The following is a 19,319-nucleotide window of genomic DNA, read 5'->3' on the forward strand; positions in this document are numbered from 1 at the left end:
TATCTAGATGACTTATCTATCCACTTTAAGATCAGGTAGTTTTTCTGGTAAATTTTCATCAACTTTAGGCCCTCCAGAAACTCAGCTACACCTTCATTTGCTGAGATTCCAGTAGAATCTCTTTTGGTTAAGATCAGTGAAAAATACCTATTTAGTGCCTTAGCCCTTCCCTCTGCCTTCATGAGGTTTCCTTTTGGGGCCTAATCAGTCTTACTTCGCTCTTTCTGCTCACATGCCTGTAGAATATTTTTGGATCCCCTTTTTGTACTTCTCATCACTCTTTTCTCATTCACATTATTTCTTTACCTCTCCCATTTTCTTTTCTTCCCACTTCTTCTCTGAACTTTCTATGGACAGCCTAGTTCTCATTGTGTTACATCTGACAACTGCCAAACTCCCCCCCATCCCCACCCCCAACCCCGCTGCCTTTTTATTGCTCCACTTAGCTCTCTATACTGCATGTTTTAGTAATCTAGGCTCTAATTGCCCTGCCCTTCCACCTCACAGAAATGTTTCTAGTCTGTAGCGGAAAAGATCAAGGTTCAACTTAATTCACCTTTTACAAGTATTAGGAACTTGTGGTGATGTGTTGGTCAGATGTTGCAACATCTCTGCTTTCAATTACAGTTTTGCCTGGCAAACAATGATCCAGTTTACCCAGGCCAGATCTGTTCTGATCCTTCTCCAAATCACAACTGTTACCTTATGACAGCGTGACCCCTGTTTCCTGAGATGTTCTGTGAAGTTTTCCCCACGGAGATACCTGCTCTGCTCTGCTCTGCCTGTCTCATCTCATCTCCCAGGGCACCATCCCCTTTGGCTGGAACCATACTGACTAATGGCCAAGAACATTCCCCAGGACTTGGTAACCTTTGCCCCTCAGCTATAATCTTCAGAAATCCTTCTTCCCCAGCTGTCAGTCTACCTATTAGAGAGCTATTTACATCTACTGCGGCTCCACAAATGCCTATTTACATCTACCGCGGCTCCACAAATGCCTATTTACATCTACTGTGGCTCCACAAATGCCTATTTACATCTACCGTGGCTCCACAAATGCCTATTTACATCTACTGTGGCTCCACAAATGCCTATTTACATCTACCGTGGCTCCACAAATGCCTATTTACATCTACTGTGGCTCCACAAATGCCTATTTACATCTACTGTGGCTCCACAAATGCCTATTTACATCTACTATGGCTCCACAAATGCCTATTTACATCTACCGTGGCTCCACAAATGCCTATTTACATCTACCGTGGCTCCACAAATGCCTATTTACATCTACCGTGGCTCCACAAATGCCTATTTACATCTACTGTGGCTCCACAAATGCCTATTTACATCTACTGTGGCTCCACAAATGCCTATTTACATCTACCGTGGCTCCACAAATGCCTATTTACATCTACTATGGCTCCACAAATGCCTATTTACATCTACCGTGGCTCCACAAATGCCTATTTACATCTACTGTGGCTCCACAAATGCCTATTTACATCTACCGCGGCCCCACAAATGCCTATTTACATCTACTGTGGCTCCACAAATGCCTATTTACATCTACTGCGGCTCCACAAATGCCTATTTACATCTACTGTGGCTCCACAAATGCCTCCCAACTTCATCCTTCTCATTTGTGCCCAACTTCAACGGTCTCTTTTGTGGGATGGAAGTGAATTTAAGTGCTCTCTTTCAAAACATTGTGCTACAAAGGAAGCCTTCAGAAACAACCTCACTGACTTCCAACAGCAAATCATGAATACGAGATATTCTCCAGATGCTGGAAGTCTGAAGCAACGCACACAGAATGCTAGAGGAACTCAGCAGGTCAGGCAGCATCTGTGGAGTGGAATAAATAGTTTTAATTGGGCTGAGACCCTTCATCAGCACTGGAAAGGAAGGGGGCAGAAGCCAGAATAAGAAGGTGGGGGTAGTGGTAGGAGTACAAGCTGGCAGGTGATAGGTGAGAGACAGGGAGGGTGGGTGGGGCAGGGGAATGGTGGTAGAGGTAAAGAGCTGAAGAAGAAGGAATCTGACAGGAGAGGGCAGTGGACCATGGGAGAAAGAGAAGCAGGAGGGGCACCAAGGAGAGCGATGGACAGGGAAAAGAAAAGAACGGGTGAGACAATAATTAGGATGAAAATGAAATGAGAGAGAAGGAGGGTAGGGGGCAAATTACCAAAGATGGAGAAATTGATGTTCAGGTTGAACATGAGGTGTTGCTCTGAGTTTGGCTTCATGTTGGCAATAGAGAGGGCCATGAACAACCATGTCAGAAAGGGAATGGGACGTCAAATTGTAAGGGATGTTGTGGCAGATAGAGTGATGGTGCTTGTCTGAGCAGTCCCACAATCTGCATCAGGTGTCACCAAAGTAGAGGAGGCAACACCGAGTGCATCAACTACCAACTGCAGCCAATTTTCACACCATAGTCTCGCAAACAAAAAGAGGGAAACCATTTGACAGGTCTAGCTGAGGGTTTGATATTGGTCAGGAGAAATACCCTGCCCTTCCTCAGAATAGTACTGGACAACCTTTATGCCATCTGGAAAAAGTAAACAGTGCAATAATTTAAAATCTCATTGGACAGAAGGGAACTCCAAAATTTCAGCGTTCCCTGCGGTCTGCACAAGATGGCGTGCCTTAGTCTCTATAGTGAGACTTGAACCCACACCCTTCTGACCACCACCAACAGCAGCATCTCAGGTAGCTTCCAATTAGAAGATCATTAAGAGAACAGGGGGATCCAGAAAGGTGTTGATATTTTGAAGTAGTCATTACGGACATCAGTCAGGTAGTGCACACGATCATTAAATCAGATCGAGAAAGCTTCTCACGGTGAGGCACTCTTCAGTCTTCTCGGTGGCAATGCTGTTATTGGCTTGGGGCCTGGATGGTTGAGGCTGGCGGCCAACCGTTGCCTCGCCTCGCATCCCGCTGCGTAGCCCTGGTTTAGCTTATCCATCGAATTCTCGAGGCACAATGCAGTCATGGCTGAAGAATGGTGAGCTTGGGCCAGCCTTTCAAGTCTTTTTATTATTTCATAGTCAGGAAGTGCAAGAGTTTTAACATCCAGGCCCAGTATCCGTGAGACAACATCTCTGAAGTTCACCAGCTGAAACAACAAGTATGCAATGGTTAACACAAGTGCACCTAAGATCTAGCTGCAAAGGAGCATCAGATTACTTGTTGTCCAATTAAAATTAGTGTCACAAAGAGCTCCGTTTTACAGCCCATTAAAAGTGGAATCAGTTTCTATTTATAGAACAGAGCACTATAGCACAAAAGCAGGCCCTTCGGCCCATCTAGTCTGTGCCAAACTATTATTCTGCCTAATCCCATCAACCTACACCTGGACTATACCCTCCATCCCCATCCCATTCATGTACTTCATCAAACTTCCCTTAAATGTTGAAATCGAACCCATATCCAGCACTTCCGCTGGCAGCTCATTCCACACTCTCACCACCCTCTGAGTGAAGAAGTTCCCCCTGTTTGAATCAACAGGCCGCAGAGGATAAGAATGGAATGTCTCACAGCCTGAATTCTAGGAGAAGAATTATACAGTGTAGAATTTCTCACTGCTTCTGAATCGTCTAGAGCACTTCACAGCCGGTGAAGTACTTTAGATATGGCAGCATCTGAAACACAACAGACAATTTGCATAAAACAAGGCTCCAGGAAGGCAACATGACAAAGAGCCGGTAGGTTATTTAAGCAATATTGATTAAGGGGTAAATAATAACTAGGACCTAGAGAGGAACTCAACTCCTCTGAACTGCAGCATTGGATCTTTTGTAATTTGATGACAGAGCAAGGATTTAACACCTCTTCTGAAAGCAAGTAGCCTCCCCATAGTGCACTATGTAACAGTCTCTTCCCCCAAGCCATCCGACTCCTCAATACCCAGAGCCTGGACTGACACCAACCTACTGCCCTCTACTGTGCCTGGTGTCTATTATTGAAATGCCTGCACTATCTTGTGCACTTTATGCAGTCCTGGGTAGGTCTGTAGTCTAGTGTAGTTTTTGTGTTGTTTTACGTAGCGCCAGGGTCCTGAAAAATGTCTCGTTTTTACTGTGTGCTGTACCAGCAGTTATGGTCAAAATGACAATAAAAAGTGACTTGACTTGAATGTCAGCCTACAGTTCATAGATCTTGGGATCAAGGTTCATGCAGCGGAGCTTGTGGAGGAAAGTAGCAAGCAACTGCTTCTTATGTAGAGCAGCAAGGACAAACTTTGCTACAAAAAGTGTTGGCCAGGCGCACGTTAAAATCTCAATCTCAATCTCAATCTCTCTCTCTCCTAACTGGCGGCAGCAGCAGGAGTCAGAGTGTGAGAGCAGTGTGGGATAAATGGGATAAAAGGGTGTTAAAGAATCAATGTATGTTTTAGTTCATGAACATGATCAATTTCTCGTCTTGTACTTTGGAGAACTGATGGTGACTGAAAAACAAAGAGCCCAGAGGAACTTTTGATAGACCTCCAGCTTCTGTTTCCAATGTGTCTTGAACCTTTTACTTATGGTTGGGTTTTTCCCCAAATGTACTTGAGTGTTCTCAGGTGGAAAGAACAATGCATTCAGAATAGTTTATTATGTGGTCTTTAATAGAATGGAGCCCCTGCTTAAGAGACATATCAGATGTACACATGTCCATGCACACACTCACAAACAAACACACAGGCATACATGCACAATCCGACACAAAATGGCTCAGGCACAATTAATTATACATGGCTAGTACAGAGAAAACCTCATTTTGTATGATATCTAAAACTCTGACAAACTTCTATTGATGTGTAGTGGAGGGTATGTTGACTGGCTGCATCACAGCCTGGTCTGGAAGCACCAATGCCTTTGAACGGAAAATCCTTCAAATCGTAATGTCCATTGCGGGTAAAGCCCTCCCCACTATTGAGCACATCTACATGAAATTCTCCCACAGGAGAGCGGCATCCACCATCAGGGACCCCCACCATCCAGGTCACGCTCTCTTCTCACTGCTGCCATCAGGAAGGCAGTACAGCAGCCTCAGGACCCACACCACCAGGAACAGTTACTAACCCTCAACCATCAGGCTTTTGAACCAAAGGAGATAACTTCACTCAACTTCACCTGCCCTGCTCCCACAACCTATGGACTTACTTTCAAGGACTCTTCATCTTATGTTCTTGATATTTATTGCTTATTTATTTATTATTACTTTTCCCTCTTTTTGTATTTGTTGTCTTTTGCACGCTGGTTGAACACCCAAGTCAGTGCAGTCATTCATTCATTCTATTGTGGTTATTATTCTATTATGGATATATTGAGTATGCCCGCAAGAAAATGAATCTCAGGGTTGTATATGGTGATATATATGCATTTTGACAATAAATTTGAACTTTGAGTTGATACACATTATGCTGAATTAAGATTCAGAATTATTATTCACAATTATAAAGATTGTTTTATAAAATTGCAGTTCTGATGTGAAGCTTTGTGCTCAGGGATTACAATTCAGCAATTCCAGCAGCTGACCCCCATAGAGCAGACAAGATATTTTCATGGTCACCCAGCCAAATCTGGTCCTTAACACACAATTGTAATTTGCAGTGAATAGTGCCTGATTATTCCATCTGTGATACCTCAAGTACCTGGGTGAGTTTGATCCTTATTGTACTCATTTAGCAGGTTCCCAGGGTTCAGATCTGAAGGACAACCTCACATAAATAAAAGTTTACTTCAAGCATGTCAAAGGTGTCTCTCGTGGCCCCCAGTGATAATCTGAAGGGCCTTTAAATGGGGGGGGGGGAGCTGGTGTAGGGGGTGAAATCTTATACACAGCCTCAAGTTATGAATACAATAACAAAATAGTGCTTCTAACATAGAGCTCCGTGTTTAGCTGGTGAATTGTCAGGCTCCAAATCATTGATCAATCATTTATGACACCACCTAATACAGGATGTGGCCCGAGGAATACACTGATTCAAAAGCCGGTTTGTCCGGAAGCTGATTGCTCTCATACAGCCCACTCCCACCTATTCCTGTATCCTTACTACCCATTACCCTGGCACTCTTTCCAGCGCCTGTGCCATAGGCACCCAACCTCTGCCAAGGCTCAGAGAGACCTCTCACTATTCCCACTGGTTCTATGAGACTTCTGTTGATCTGCTTTACAAGGTGCAGAGGAACTTGGATAAAGCACACCTGTTAGATAGCTAGTTTCACAGTACCAGAAGCCAAACATCTTGCAGTAAAATGCTCCCTCTTCTGGGCAAGTGAGACAGGAAACATACTGCTGGGTCCAAAGAAGAAAGTTTCAGCAACTCTTTTAGTTTGCATTTTCCATTAATTTTACATGGTCACCAACTCTTCCCATTATCATTCTCTAATCTTCATTGCTGGGGACAGATCCATGATAAATATCTACTGTTAAATTACTGACACTTTCAGATAACTTGACTACCCTTTCTGTCATGCCATATTTGCAAGGGTTAAACTCCATTCTCCCAGTTTTCCCGTTGTGTCTATCCTGCCCAAGTCACCTTGTGTATCAGTGCTCCCAATGTATCTTCCCCTTCCCTCCACCATGCATGACACTAACTGTACATCACCCTCCCGTTTCCTGAACATTAACCCTTACCTATTCCACCTAATCCCCATGTCTATCACCTCGAGAGTGATCGGCTGAAAGCACACCCATTTCTTTTTCAGCAATTAAATGACTACATCCTTCAATTTCCCCACCCCCAACACTCACCCCTTCCTCTAAAGACTTATCACCTGCCCTTTAGCTACCTTCCTTCCTACTATCCAGGGCCCCAGACACTTTTCCCAGGTGCATCGATGATATACTTGTATTTATTGTATCTTCTTAGGCAGTCCATTGGGATCAAGGTTGACTTACTTCCACTTGAATGTGGGGTTTAAGTTGGCTGACGTGGCCACTGTGGAACTGGTAGACTCTGCCGCAGTTGGGGCTAGAGATGCTTGTCAGGTGGCAGGTGGCTTGTATGGGAGCATGGCAGCATGTGCTGCTGCTGCTGTATTGGGATTGAGGCTCTCAGATCGATCCTGAATGTTTCTTCTCCGTTCTAAGTTACCATGGTCCAGGCACTAACATGAGTCAGCACAGATGTTACAAGCAGACTTCAAGAACATCTTTCAGACCCTTCCCCTGTACTCGTGGTATGCTGTTCCCATGTCGGGGCACTGTTGTGGGAATGTAGCCAAACAATGTGACCTGCCCAGTAATAGTAATCAGTGCTTCAGTGCTGGAAATATTAACGTGGAAGAGGGTCTTGATGTTGAGGTGCTTATCCTGTCAGTGGATTTGGAGGACTTTGTGGTGCAGATTAGAACACAGAACAGTACAGCAAAGAAATAGGCCCTTTGGCTCACTATGTTGTGTCAAAATAATTAAGCCAAATGACACCTAATCCCATTTTCGGGAATAAGGTCTATATCCCTCCATTCTCTGTATATCCATGTATCTATGTAAGTACCTCTTAACCATCTCTATTCTATCTGCCCCTACAACAAACACTGGCAGCATATTCCAGACACCCACCTCTCTCTCTGTAAAAAACATCTCCTTTCAACTTTTCCCCTCTCATCCTATACGACATTTTTATTGAGGTATTTCTCCAGTGTTTTGCATTGCTCATCTCCAGATGATGAGTAGTCCTCAGCTCCAAAACTTGTAAGTGAGCTGGGATCACGGCTACTTGCTAAGCTGTAAGGCTTGTTTTGGGACTTGAGATCTTTATTGTCAAACACTTTTTTCCCCTCAGATGACCAAAACAATTCCTCAAATCTTCCTCAATTTCAGGGTATCATGCAGACCTTTATTATTGGGGTAGTATAGTGCACCTGGTAAAGATCGATAAGATCATGATGCTCGTCTAAATTAATCCCATCTGCCCGCACATGGCCTGTATCTCTCTATTCCCTGCCTGTTCTTCTGTCTGTCTAAGTGCATCATGAACATTGCTTCACAAACAAGAGAAAATCTGCAGATGCTGGAAGTCCGAGCAACACACACAAAATGCCGGAGGAACTCAGCAGGCCAGGCAGCATCTATGGTAAAGAATACAGTTGACATTTCCAGCCGAGATCCTTCAGCAGGACTGGCGAAAGAAAGATGAGTAGATTTAAATGGTGGGGGGAGGGGAGGGAGAAACACAAGGTGGTCAGTGAAACTGGGAGGGGGAGGGGTGAAGTAAAGAGCTGGGAAGTTGATTGGAGAAAGAGATACAGGGCTGGAGAAGGGGTAATCTAATAGCAGAGGCCAGAAGACCATAGAAGAAAGAAAAGGTGGGGAGAAGCACCAGAGGGAGGTGATGGGCAGACAAGGAGGTAAGGTGAGAGAGGGAAAAGGGAATAGAGAATGGTTGGGGGGTGGATTTACAGGAAATTCAATAAATTGATGTTCATGCCATCAGGTTGGAGGCTACCCAGGCAGAATATAAGGTGCTGTTCCTCCAGCATTGCTTCATCTACTTCAACACCTCTCCTGGGAGGGGATTTCAAGCATCTATCATTCTGTGTGGAAAAAAGACTACATTGCAAATCTCCTTTAAACCTTTCCCTCTTACTTTAAACCTGTGCCCTCTACTATTTGGCATTTCCATCCTGACAAAAGACCATCTACCTCACCTGTCTATCCCTCTTCATAATGTGAAAAAACTTGTATCAGTTAGCCGGTCAGCCTCTGACACTCTAGAGAAAGCAATCTAAGTTTGCCCAACCTCGCCTTATTGCCAATTCACTTCAATCCAGGCAACATCCTGATGAACCTCATCTGCATCATCATCATCATCATCAGGTGCCATGCCCAGTTTGAGCTTTGACTGCCATGGCCCACACACTCCTGTTTCGGGTCAAGTGGATCAATTCATTGGTAATCATTTCCAGTTCTCTGGCTGCTGTCTCCACCATCATTTGTCTTTGTCTTCCTCATGCTTTCTTCCCTTCAATCTTTCCCATAATTACCGTGCATTCTAACTCCTCTTTCCTAATCACATGTCCAATGAAGTTACGTTGCCTTTTCATGATCTCATACATTATTTCTTTTTTTGTGTTTGCTCTGTTCATGACATCCTCGTTAGATAGTCATTTCATCCATGATATTCTTTGCATTCTCCTCAAAAACCACATCTCTGCTGCTTCAATTCGTTTCCTCATGTTACTAGATATTGTCCAACACTCTTGAGCCATATAACATAACCAGATAAACGTAACATTTCAGTACTCTGAGGTGGGTTGTCATACCTAGTTTAGTATTGGTCAGTATACTCTTCATTCTCATAAAGGTGTCTTTTGCTATCCCTGTTCTTCTTTTGATGTCCATGTCGCACCTGCTATCTGATGTCACCCAGCTTCCTAAGTAGCAAAAGTTCTGTACTTGTTTTATGTCTTTCCCATTTATTCTCAGCCTACAGATAGGATTCTCCTTCTTTTTGGCTATCACCATACATTCTGTCTTTTTGCAATTGATAGGTAGATCCATTTTTGCACTTTCTTCAACAATTATATCAACTAAGTTGTGTAGTTCTTCCTCCGTACTTGCAATTAACACAGTGTCATCCACATATCTGAAATTATTGATGTTTTCACTGCCAACTTTGATTCCCAAGATGTCTCTTATTTTTTGTAATATTGTTTCTCTGTACACATTAAATAAATCAGGGGAGAAAACACACCCTTGTCTAATGCCTCTCTTGATTTTCGTAAACTAACTGACTTCTCCATCTATTCTTACAGCGGCAGTTTTTTCCCAGTACGGATTTCTGATTAGGCAGAGGTCTTTCGAATCTAGATCTAGAGTTTTTTGTAATATTTAGAATAACTTATTGTGCTTCACTTTATCAAATGCTTTTGTGTAGTCAATAAAACAAACAAACAAATCTTTTTGCACTTGAATAGCTCTTTCTGATAGTATCCTTAACATCAATATTGCATTTCTTGTAGCTTTGTCTTTCACAAAACCACAGTTGTTCTTTGCCTATTTCAGCTTGTATCTTACTTTTAGCTCTTGTCATCAAAATTCTTAGAGTATCTTGGTGGTATGACTCATTAAACTTATGGTTCTCTGTAATTCACATTCTATTGCTGCAGGTTTCTTAGGAAGAGTGATAAATACTCTTCCGGTTTTTTTCCAGTCTCATAAATGTCATTGATTAAATCAGTAAGTTTTTCAATTCCATAATCTTCAAGGGTGGTAATTTTTTCTATTACTAATTCATCAGGACCTGCTGCCTTTTCTTTCTTCATTTTATTTATCGCATTACGAACTTCACACTTTAAAATAATTGGACCTTCAATGTTTTTCTTAATTTCTGGTTTTTCACCTCAATCGTCTTCAAACAATTCCTGAATATACTTAATCCATCTGTTCGTGATCTCATCTTTTTGCATGAAAATGGTACCGTCCTTTGCTTTCAATCATCTACCTGAAGAACAGAGCAACACACATCAAAGTTGCTGGTGAACGCAGCAGGCCAGGCAGCATCTCTAGGAAGAGGTACAGTCGACGTTTTAGGCCGAGACCCTTTGTCAGGACTCCGACCTGAAGAACAGAGGAGCTTTATACCAGTGATATTCTTGATTTGTTGATGTAACATTTTCCGATCAGTAATAGGGATTCTTTCTATTTGCTCACATTCCTGGTTTAGCCATTCTCCTTTGACTTTTTGACATAAGCTTTTAACTTTTTTATCTAAGGACTTATATCCTATAGGGTTTGCTTTCTTCCATCTCCTTTCTTCCATTAGATTTTTGATTTCATCTGTCATCCATTTATTCTTTGTGCTTTTTTCTTTTTTAGGAATCACTGACTGCTGATTCCACCAAGGCATCCTTTAGAGAGATAAATTTCATTTCTACATGATTGCTATCATCTTCAACAGATTCTATTTCAAGACTTTGAAATTTATTCCTTACTTCAATTGTACATTTTTGTCTTAAGTTTTCTTCTTTAATTAATTGCAAGTAGTCAAAGGATTGTTCGGGGTTTTGCATCTTTAGTTTTTTAAGTTTTACTTTTACATGACATACTACTGGGTTATGGTCACTATTACAGTCTGCACCTGGATATGTTTTGCATTGAGTCACTGAGTTTCTAAATCTTTGGTTTATAGTAATAAAGTCAATTTGATAACGAAGGGTCTCGGCCCAAAACGTCGACTGTACCTCTTCCTAGAGATGCTGCCTGGCCTGCTGCGTTCACCAGCAACTTTGATGTGTGTTGCTTGATTTCTAGTGTTATCACCTGGACTTTTCCAGGTCCACAAGTGTCTTGGATGGTTTTTAAAGCAGGTATTCATAATGACCCGATTATTCATCTTGCACCATTCTACCCATTTCTCACCTCTTTCATTTCTTTCCCCTAGTCCAAATTTTCCTATGGTATTTCCATCAACACCTTGTCCTACTTTAGCATTTAGATCTCCCATGACAATAACAATATCTTGAGATTTGCATCCATTCTTTGCTTGTTCAAGCTCTTCATAGAATTTATCTATATCCTCATTTGTTCCATCTGTTGTTGGTGCATATACCTGTACAATTGCTAAATCAAATGGTTGTCCTCTGAATCTAACAAGGAGCACTCTTTCTGATATCGCCCAATGTCCTAAAACACTTTTTGCCATGTTTTCATCCATAAGAATTCCTACTCCATTAGTATGGGATGTTCCACAAGAATAAATTAGTGTTTTATTTCTATTCTGACATGTTCCAGCACCTATCCAACGAACTTCACTAATTCCCATCATGTTACTCTTTAGACTTTCCATTTCATTTATCACATTGTCCAATCTTCCTGCTTGATATAGGGTTCTTACATTCCAAGTGGCAATAATTTTCTTTTGTGTTACATGAATTTTATGAGCAGTAGCTTGATGATGGTCGGGGATCTCCTGCTGACCAGAATCAACCCTATTGAGCAAAGCATCTTCAGAATTGTCTTGAAGATCCTCTTGACGCTGTTGTTGTGTGATACATTTTATGAGTTTGACCATGGTTTTCTTAGCAAGTAGCAACTGTGGTTTGCTATTGCCTACCGTTGGGTGAACTAAAGAAATTGCCATTTCTCTTCCCAAATGTTCATCCGCCTATACTATAGCCATTGACATTTGAGGTCCTAGCTCATCCGCCTTCTCCGTCATGAGTTCAGTTACTGAACCTGCCGGATCTGCCGTTGGCCTTGGCTCGTATCCTGAGCAGGAACCCTTGCAGGTGCTACCATTCCGGATCAGAGTGGCCCTGGGAACAATGAATGACTAAGGGGTAACTCCACTTTTCCCAAAGCTCTCAAAGTCCCCAGTCAGAGCCTCATCACCAGTTGCAGTTTAGAGTCATACCCAAGACTCAACCTCATCTGCAGCCTCTCCAAATCCTCCACATCCTTCCTACATTGTGGTGATCAGAACAGCACACAATAACCAAAGGTTTATCTAGCTGCAACATGACTTCCCAGCTTTTATAGCCAATGCCACGACTGATGAAGGCAAGCACAACATATGCCTTCTTTAATGCCCTATCCATTTGTGTTGCCACTTTCACGGAGCTCTGGATTTGTACTTTGCACAATGATGGTGTTAGGCATTCTGGCATTGGCTGTGTACTTTCCTCTTGATTTTCCCCTCCCAAAAATCAATGCCTCACAATTGTCCAGATTGAACTCCATCTGTCAATTCTCCACCCAAGTTTCCAAGCTATATCCTGCTGTAGCCCCGACAATCTTCCTCATTATCCACAACCCCACTGATTTTCATCCTATCTGCGGTCTGAATTAATCAGACTACCTACAAATTCATCCATATTGTTAATATACGTGTCTCGCGATCAACAGAGGGCCCAGCACCAATCCTTGCAGAACGTCACTCGTCAGAAAAGCACGCCTTTACCCCTAACCTTGGACTTCTATGGCCAAATCAATTTGGGCCCAACCAATTGTGGATTCTGTATGATTTAATCTTCTGGATCAGCGTACCACGAGGAATAAATGCTTTACTCAAGTCCATGTAGACAATAGCCGCTGCTCTCCCCTCATCTATCATCTTCGTCACTCCCTTGAAAAATTCAATAAAATTTATGAGACAAGACATCACCTGCAAAGAAAAACACTGATGATTCCTATTAAGCCCACGTGTTTTCAAAAGCAAGTATCCTGTTCATAAGAATCCTCCCCAGTAATTCCCCTACCAATGATAGAAGGCTCACAAACCTATAATTTCCTGGTTTGTCTGTCTTGTCCCTTTGAAACAAAAGAATAACACTGACTATTCTCCAGTCTTCTGGCATTTTGTCCATGGTTAAAGAAGATACAAAGATCTCTGTCAAAGCCCCAACAATCTCCCTTTGTTTCCCTCAGTATCCTGTGATCCCATCAGGGCCTGGGAACTGAACCACCTTAATATTTTTCATAATATCTAACATCCTCTCCTCCTTAATATTGACATGCTCTAGAATATCAGCCTTTCTCTCCTTAATCTCCATGGTGAATACCAATGCAAAGTACTCTTTAAGAACCTAGCCCACTTCCTTTGGCCCTGTGTGTAGCTCCCCTCTTTTGTCTTTATGTGGCCCTACTCTTTCTCTATCTTGCTTCCAATATACTTATAAAATGACTCCTTAATCCTACCTGCCAAGGTTATTTCATGGCCCTTTATAATCCCCACCCTAGTGTAGCAATTTTCATCACGCTATTGCAGTTTGGGGCAGCGGAATCTGGAGTTCAGTTCAGACGCTGTCAATAAGAAGTTTGTACATCTTTCCCATGAGTACATGTGTTTTCCTCCAGATGTTCTGCTTTCCTCCCACAGTCCAAAAACATACCGGTTAGTAGGCTAATTGTTCATTGTAAATTGCCCTGTGATTAGGCTGGGGTTAAATCGAGGGCTGCTGGCCGGTGCAGTTCATTGGGCCGGAAGGGCCTTTTCTGCTCCCTGTCTCTAAGTAAATAAAAATAAATTAAATTCTTTCCCACTTACTTTATGTTTATTCTCTAATTTCAGCTTTCTAAACCTTACATATGCTTCCTTATAAATTGTTACTAAACTTACAATAACTCGTGTCATCCAAGGCTCCTAAACTTTTCCCTCCCTACCTTTTATACTCAACATGCTGGAGCAGGCAGGTTTTGAACTCTAATCAATCAGCTTTTTAAAAATTCCCCCATATTATATGTGGATTTGCCTTCAAACAAGCCACTTCTAATCTAATTTCTCTAGTTCCTTCCTAATACTATGTAGTTATACAGTACGTCTATAATAACAAACCTGAGTCTGATTCTAACTTCACTTTCACCCGTGGACCAGTTTTATCCTTATCCATAAAAATCATAACAATTTGTCGAAATGCATGAGTTGACTCAGCACAGCCAGACACGGAAAACATTTCATCCTCTGATCTCATTGTGACAAGGGCAAGGATGAATATTCTTACCTGTCTCTCTCGTTTGGCCACTTCTTCCAGGGTTTGTTTCAGAGTCTTTAGCTCACTGCTAACGGCCTCCAATATGTTCCGAGCTCGATCTTTCTCCTCCTTTGCCTCAAGCTCAGTGAAATCCAGCTCTGACTTTGTGCTGCTTAGCTTTGCTGTGGCCTCCTGTTTTAACTTTTCCAGCTTCTTCACAGATTCGTTCAGCTCCTCAATCGTTTTGTTTTGCTCCAGCGTTTTAATCTGCATACACATTAGAGGAAAAGACAATTACTGTTGGTTGAAAAAGACCACACTTTACAAAGAATTAACCATCAGTAAGGACTTCCACTGCATTCATAGGACAGAGGATTAAACCTGATTAGCAGATTTACAGATGACATGAAAATTTGTAGTGTTGTAGATAGTGAGGAGGATTTTCTTAGGCTACAGCATTATACTGATCAGCTGGAAAGTTGAGCAGAGCAACGGCAGAAGAATTTAATCTTAACACATGTAAGGTGATGCATTTTGGAAGGTCCATTAAGGGTATAACATACACAGGAGATGGAAGAGCTCCAGGGAGTGTTGTTGAACAGAGCGATCTTGTCATAGCATGATGCTTGAAAGTGTCAGTGCAGGTGGAAGGTGTGTTGAAAAAGGTACAGTATATGGGATGCTTCCCTTCAGTCCGAGTATATAACAGAAGAGCGGAGTCATCAGGGTACAGCTTTGCTAAATATTGGTCCGCTGTCACAGTTCTGAAGAATGTAAAGGAAACACCATATTCAGGAATAATGTTGAATTTCTCATCGTCCATGCCCATTTAATTTAAACAACATAGACCAACCAAAGGGGACATAAGAGACTCTGTGAATGCTGAAAACCTTGAGCAACATGCACACAAAATGGTGGAGGGGCTCAGCAGGTCAGGCAGCATCTATAGAGGGAAATAACCAGCTGCTGTTTCAGGCCGGAGGATCTCAAATGCTGAGAGTTCCTCCAACATATGGACCAACCAAAGGGCTAGGCTAATGTGGAGCTGCATTCAAAGGCACCGTAGGATGTGTAAGAGTACAGCAATGATTCTTCAACTCATGCTTTGGCTAGAAAGACAGAGCAGTGAAGTTTCCAACTCCAGTGGAATTCATAACATTACTTGGCTTGCTATTCAATGTAAAGAGGTCCACCGATTAGTAGAGAATTGGAAATATTGGAGCAAAGGGTCATTTTCGTTCACATTTTCTGATGATATTGGAAGCCACTTTGACCATCAAATCCATGTTGGCCATCAGAGCCTGCCACTTACTTTAACTCCAGACCATCCAATGCACAGTTTTGGAATTGCTGGGAGCTTCTTCTCACATCCAGTAACATTCAATGTAAAAGGTTGTGAGAGAGTAACCCCAGAGCCAGATATTAGCACATGGGTTGACAGTAGAAGGGCTAGACTTTTTGGAATTACCTTGAGCTCATGAGTGTCAGACAGCTTTGCCTTCAGAGCCATGCTGTAGGATTGAGCTGAGTGCAGCTCCTTCTCCAGGTTTTCCACCTTTTTCTGCAGTTTCCGCACAGTAAAGTTGGCTTCATCTCTCTCCACCGCCAGTGCAGTTTGAGTCTGTTTCTCTGCATCCATCTGGGTAATTTTTTTCCTCAGCAGGTCCATGTGCAGGTCTTTGCTCTCTAACTTCTCTTTCTGTGCTTTAAGCTGCAGGAGTGAAAAATAAATTAGTCCCTTCAATTCTCACATTAGACCGAAGGCACTTATTTTTTAAGCTGTCATGTCAGTGGCTTGGTCGTACCATTCTTGCTAGAGTCAGGTGGTTGTGGGTTCAAGTCCCATTGCAGAAGCACTTAATTCATGCTGAGACTTTCAGTCCAGCACACACGGTGCAGCTGGAACTCAGCAGGTTGGGCAGTGTCTATGGAGAGGAATAAACATTTTCTATTGGGCCGAGACCCTTCATCAGGACTGGAAAGGAAGGGGGAAGAAGCCAGAATAAGGTGGTGTGGGGAGTGGAAGGAGTACAAACTGTAAGAGACTTTCAGTTCACTATTGAGGAAGTGTCTTTTGTAAAAGATGGGACAGTGCAAAATCCAACTGCACTGCACCTATGTTTGAGCTCAATGGGTTTGTGACAGAATTGGAGTGCATCAGTCGTATCAGTCAATGATTCACTGTGTTCTTTCAGCAGTTTTTTTTCCTGCCTTTACCCACCAACCTCTGTACTGCTGACCACCATGATGAAAATAACAAAAGCAAGCACAAACTAACATCCCATCTTAAAGTAACTTTGTATGTCAAAGGATGAAAGGTCCAACTATCATTTTGTGCATCTTCCTTGATCGCTGCCTTCTACGTTGCCGTGCCTGTCCATTGAAGGCCGATGCATGGTTGGTGGAAAGTGGAAATTTTTAGCAGAGGAATGACTTTGCAGGAGATCTGGCCTTGGACTACACAATCTCATCATGAACACCAGCAGCCCGTCAAACTACGGAAAACATACTAAGACATGTACTGGTTAGATAACAACTGTTATATATCTGGGGTGGGAGAGCTCGTCTGTGCCTCCATGGAGATACTGTCACTCCCTATAGTGCGGTCCCTCTCCAGTGGAGCACAGACTGCTGAACCTCTAAGACATGCTGCTAGCTGCTCTGAATACCATTGCCCAGTTGTCCCAGTTTCCACTGCAGCATCCAGATGTTGAGTGTCCTTTGCTGCAATGAAATCTTTCACCAGACTTAGCTTCATGCCTGGCTCCACCAATGTGGGGTTGCTCATCACTTGTGCACAGCAAAGCATGGATTCCAGGCTCTGCCCAAAGCCCAGTGAAGGGAAGCGATTGGGGAATAGAGTCCACCAGAGTGCGGTTTGGGAAGGATCTTGACTGTTGAGACGATTAGCCTGATTGTGATATATCTAATAACCGACCATTCACTAATATGCAAAGAAGCCAAATAAGATTCATTTGACAGCGCCAAGAGTCGATTATCTCAGCCTAATCTACCTTTCTTCGCAGGCTGTATGTCAGAGTCTTGTTTTCAACAATGGCTTCACTCTCCATTTTAACCAGCTGATCAGCCCGGGCAAGAATTGTGTCTAGCTGCATATCAAAGCCAATCTCTGATGTCATCTGATCCAGCTTCATTTTCTCCGCGATTTGCTCCAAAAATTTCAGATACTTAAGAAAAAAATGAATATTTAAACAAGAATTACTTACATACATTATAATGTTCTTCCAAACCAATTTAATATCCTAATATGTTAGGATAAGCTGCTCTGAGTTAATTTATGGTACATCAATAAACCATGGGATGGCACTCAGTTGGCATCAGAACCATCATTACCACTCAAATGTTGAATCATGACTTATCCACAACACAGCCGATCTCGCATCTTTGTCAGCAATGTAGATGAGAACAAGGATTGTTGTATTTCCAAGTCCTGGCACCCAGTGAGGTTAGCACCATTCTTTGTGGGTAAGCCATCCAATTCTTCCTTTGTCCAGAACTTGACAATTATTCAGCCTGTGCCCATGGAGTTTCTTAACTCAGAACACAATTAGCTCATGAGACCTGTTGCCACTGACAGCACCAGAGCTGTTGAACAGTGGCATATTTGGGCAGATGCTGAATCATTGAAAAAACAATTTTGCATTTATCAGTGGACTGCATCTATTGTACCTTGCAACATACAATCTGCCGAACAGTTCTCCAATTTACAAAAAAATGCCTTCCTCCACCCCTCCATGGTAAAATAAGAGAAGTACTGACACAGGAGACGAAGGGTGGCACTGTGGCATAGCTGGCAGAGCTGGTGCCCCACCGCTCCGGCAAACCGTGTTCAGTGCTGACAGATGGCCATGCCTTTTCAATTCTCTTTGTACTGTGTGAGCTCCCTCCCTGCCCCCGGGTGTTTTAGTACAAAGATGTGTGGTTGGCGGGTTAATTGACCACTGTAAATTGCCTCTAGTATGCAAATTTCATGAAACCTGAATGAACCCAGATCTCTGGCACTGTGAGTCAATGCCTCCACCAGCTACCGCATGTTATCGTGCCGCCAGTTGCAAAGGTGTGTAGGCTGGTGGGGTAATTGGCCTTGGTAAACTGTCCCAGGGTGTAGGAGTGAGTGGTAGAGAGTGGAGATTATGATGAAAATAAGTGGGGAGATTGGATTGGCATTGACTTGAAGGGCCAAATGGTCTCATTCCCTGACATAAGGAGATGTGGAACCAAGTTGCAAAGAAGCAAAGTAGCTTTGCCTGTTTGTTCACGTGAGTCAGGACAAGCCCTAAAATTTATCATTTCTTAGATTTTAGATTTAGAGATACAGTGCAGTAACAGGTCCCTCTGGCCCAACGAGCTTGCAGCACCCAATTAACCTACTAACCCACATCTTTGGAGTGTGGGAGGAAACCAATGCATCCAGGGAAACCCATGCAGTCATGGGGAGAACGTACAAACTCCTTACAGACACAAAGGAACTGAACCCTCCCCCCAGACCCTTATGCTGTGGTAGTATCACACTACCCACTACGGTACCATGCCACCCACTCTACATTACAAATTCCTTTTGGGTGCTGAGCCAATGCAGTGAATGACTGCGCTTCATACTTTCTGCTTGTCCTGGCTCAGAGCATCACAAAGCACGTTGCCATCCAGCATGCATTCCTCCAGGTACTGAACTCGTTGCTGGAGCTCCGAGAGCCTTTGCTCTGCCTTGGCGGAACGCTGTAGTGCGGCTTGGTGCAGCTCCACTTGCTTGTCCAGTTGCTCTGTTAGCTTGCTGGTGGTCTCTTCCAGTTGAGATACAGCCTGGCAGACAACAAAAGCACAGTTAAAGCCTGCCGTCACTCTTCTATACTGATGAGGTTTCATCTGGCAAGAGAGGGAACCAATACA

At 42.9% G+C, this 19,319-nt stretch overlaps 1 protein-coding gene across 2 annotated transcripts in view; it reads right to left on the bottom strand.

Moving 5' to 3' along the window:
• Window positions 1-431: 431 nt before the first annotated feature.
• ccdc170 (coiled-coil domain containing 170) overlaps window positions 432-19,319 on the bottom strand; it is a 79,253-nt gene continuing 60,365 nt past the window's right edge. For both annotated transcript variants that reach the window (XM_072267105.1, XM_072267106.1), the window contains exons 9-13: window positions 19,032-19,232; window positions 17,426-17,599; window positions 15,880-16,122; window positions 14,442-14,678; window positions 432-3,121 (exon numbers count right to left, since the gene is read on the bottom strand). In XM_072267105.1, coding sequence (XP_072123206.1) covers window positions 2,840-3,121; window positions 14,442-14,678; window positions 15,880-16,122; window positions 17,426-17,599; window positions 19,032-19,232 — 1,137 coding nt within the window. In that variant the 3' untranslated portion in view covers window positions 432-2,839. The remainder of the gene's footprint in view (window positions 3,122-14,441; window positions 14,679-15,879; window positions 16,123-17,425; window positions 17,600-19,031; window positions 19,233-19,319) is intronic.

Source organism: Mobula birostris, chromosome 8 (assembly GCF_030028105.1).
Source record: "Mobula birostris isolate sMobBir1 chromosome 8, sMobBir1.hap1, whole genome shotgun sequence".
Lineage (NCBI taxonomy): Eukaryota > Metazoa > Chordata > Chondrichthyes > Myliobatiformes > Myliobatidae > Mobula > Mobula birostris.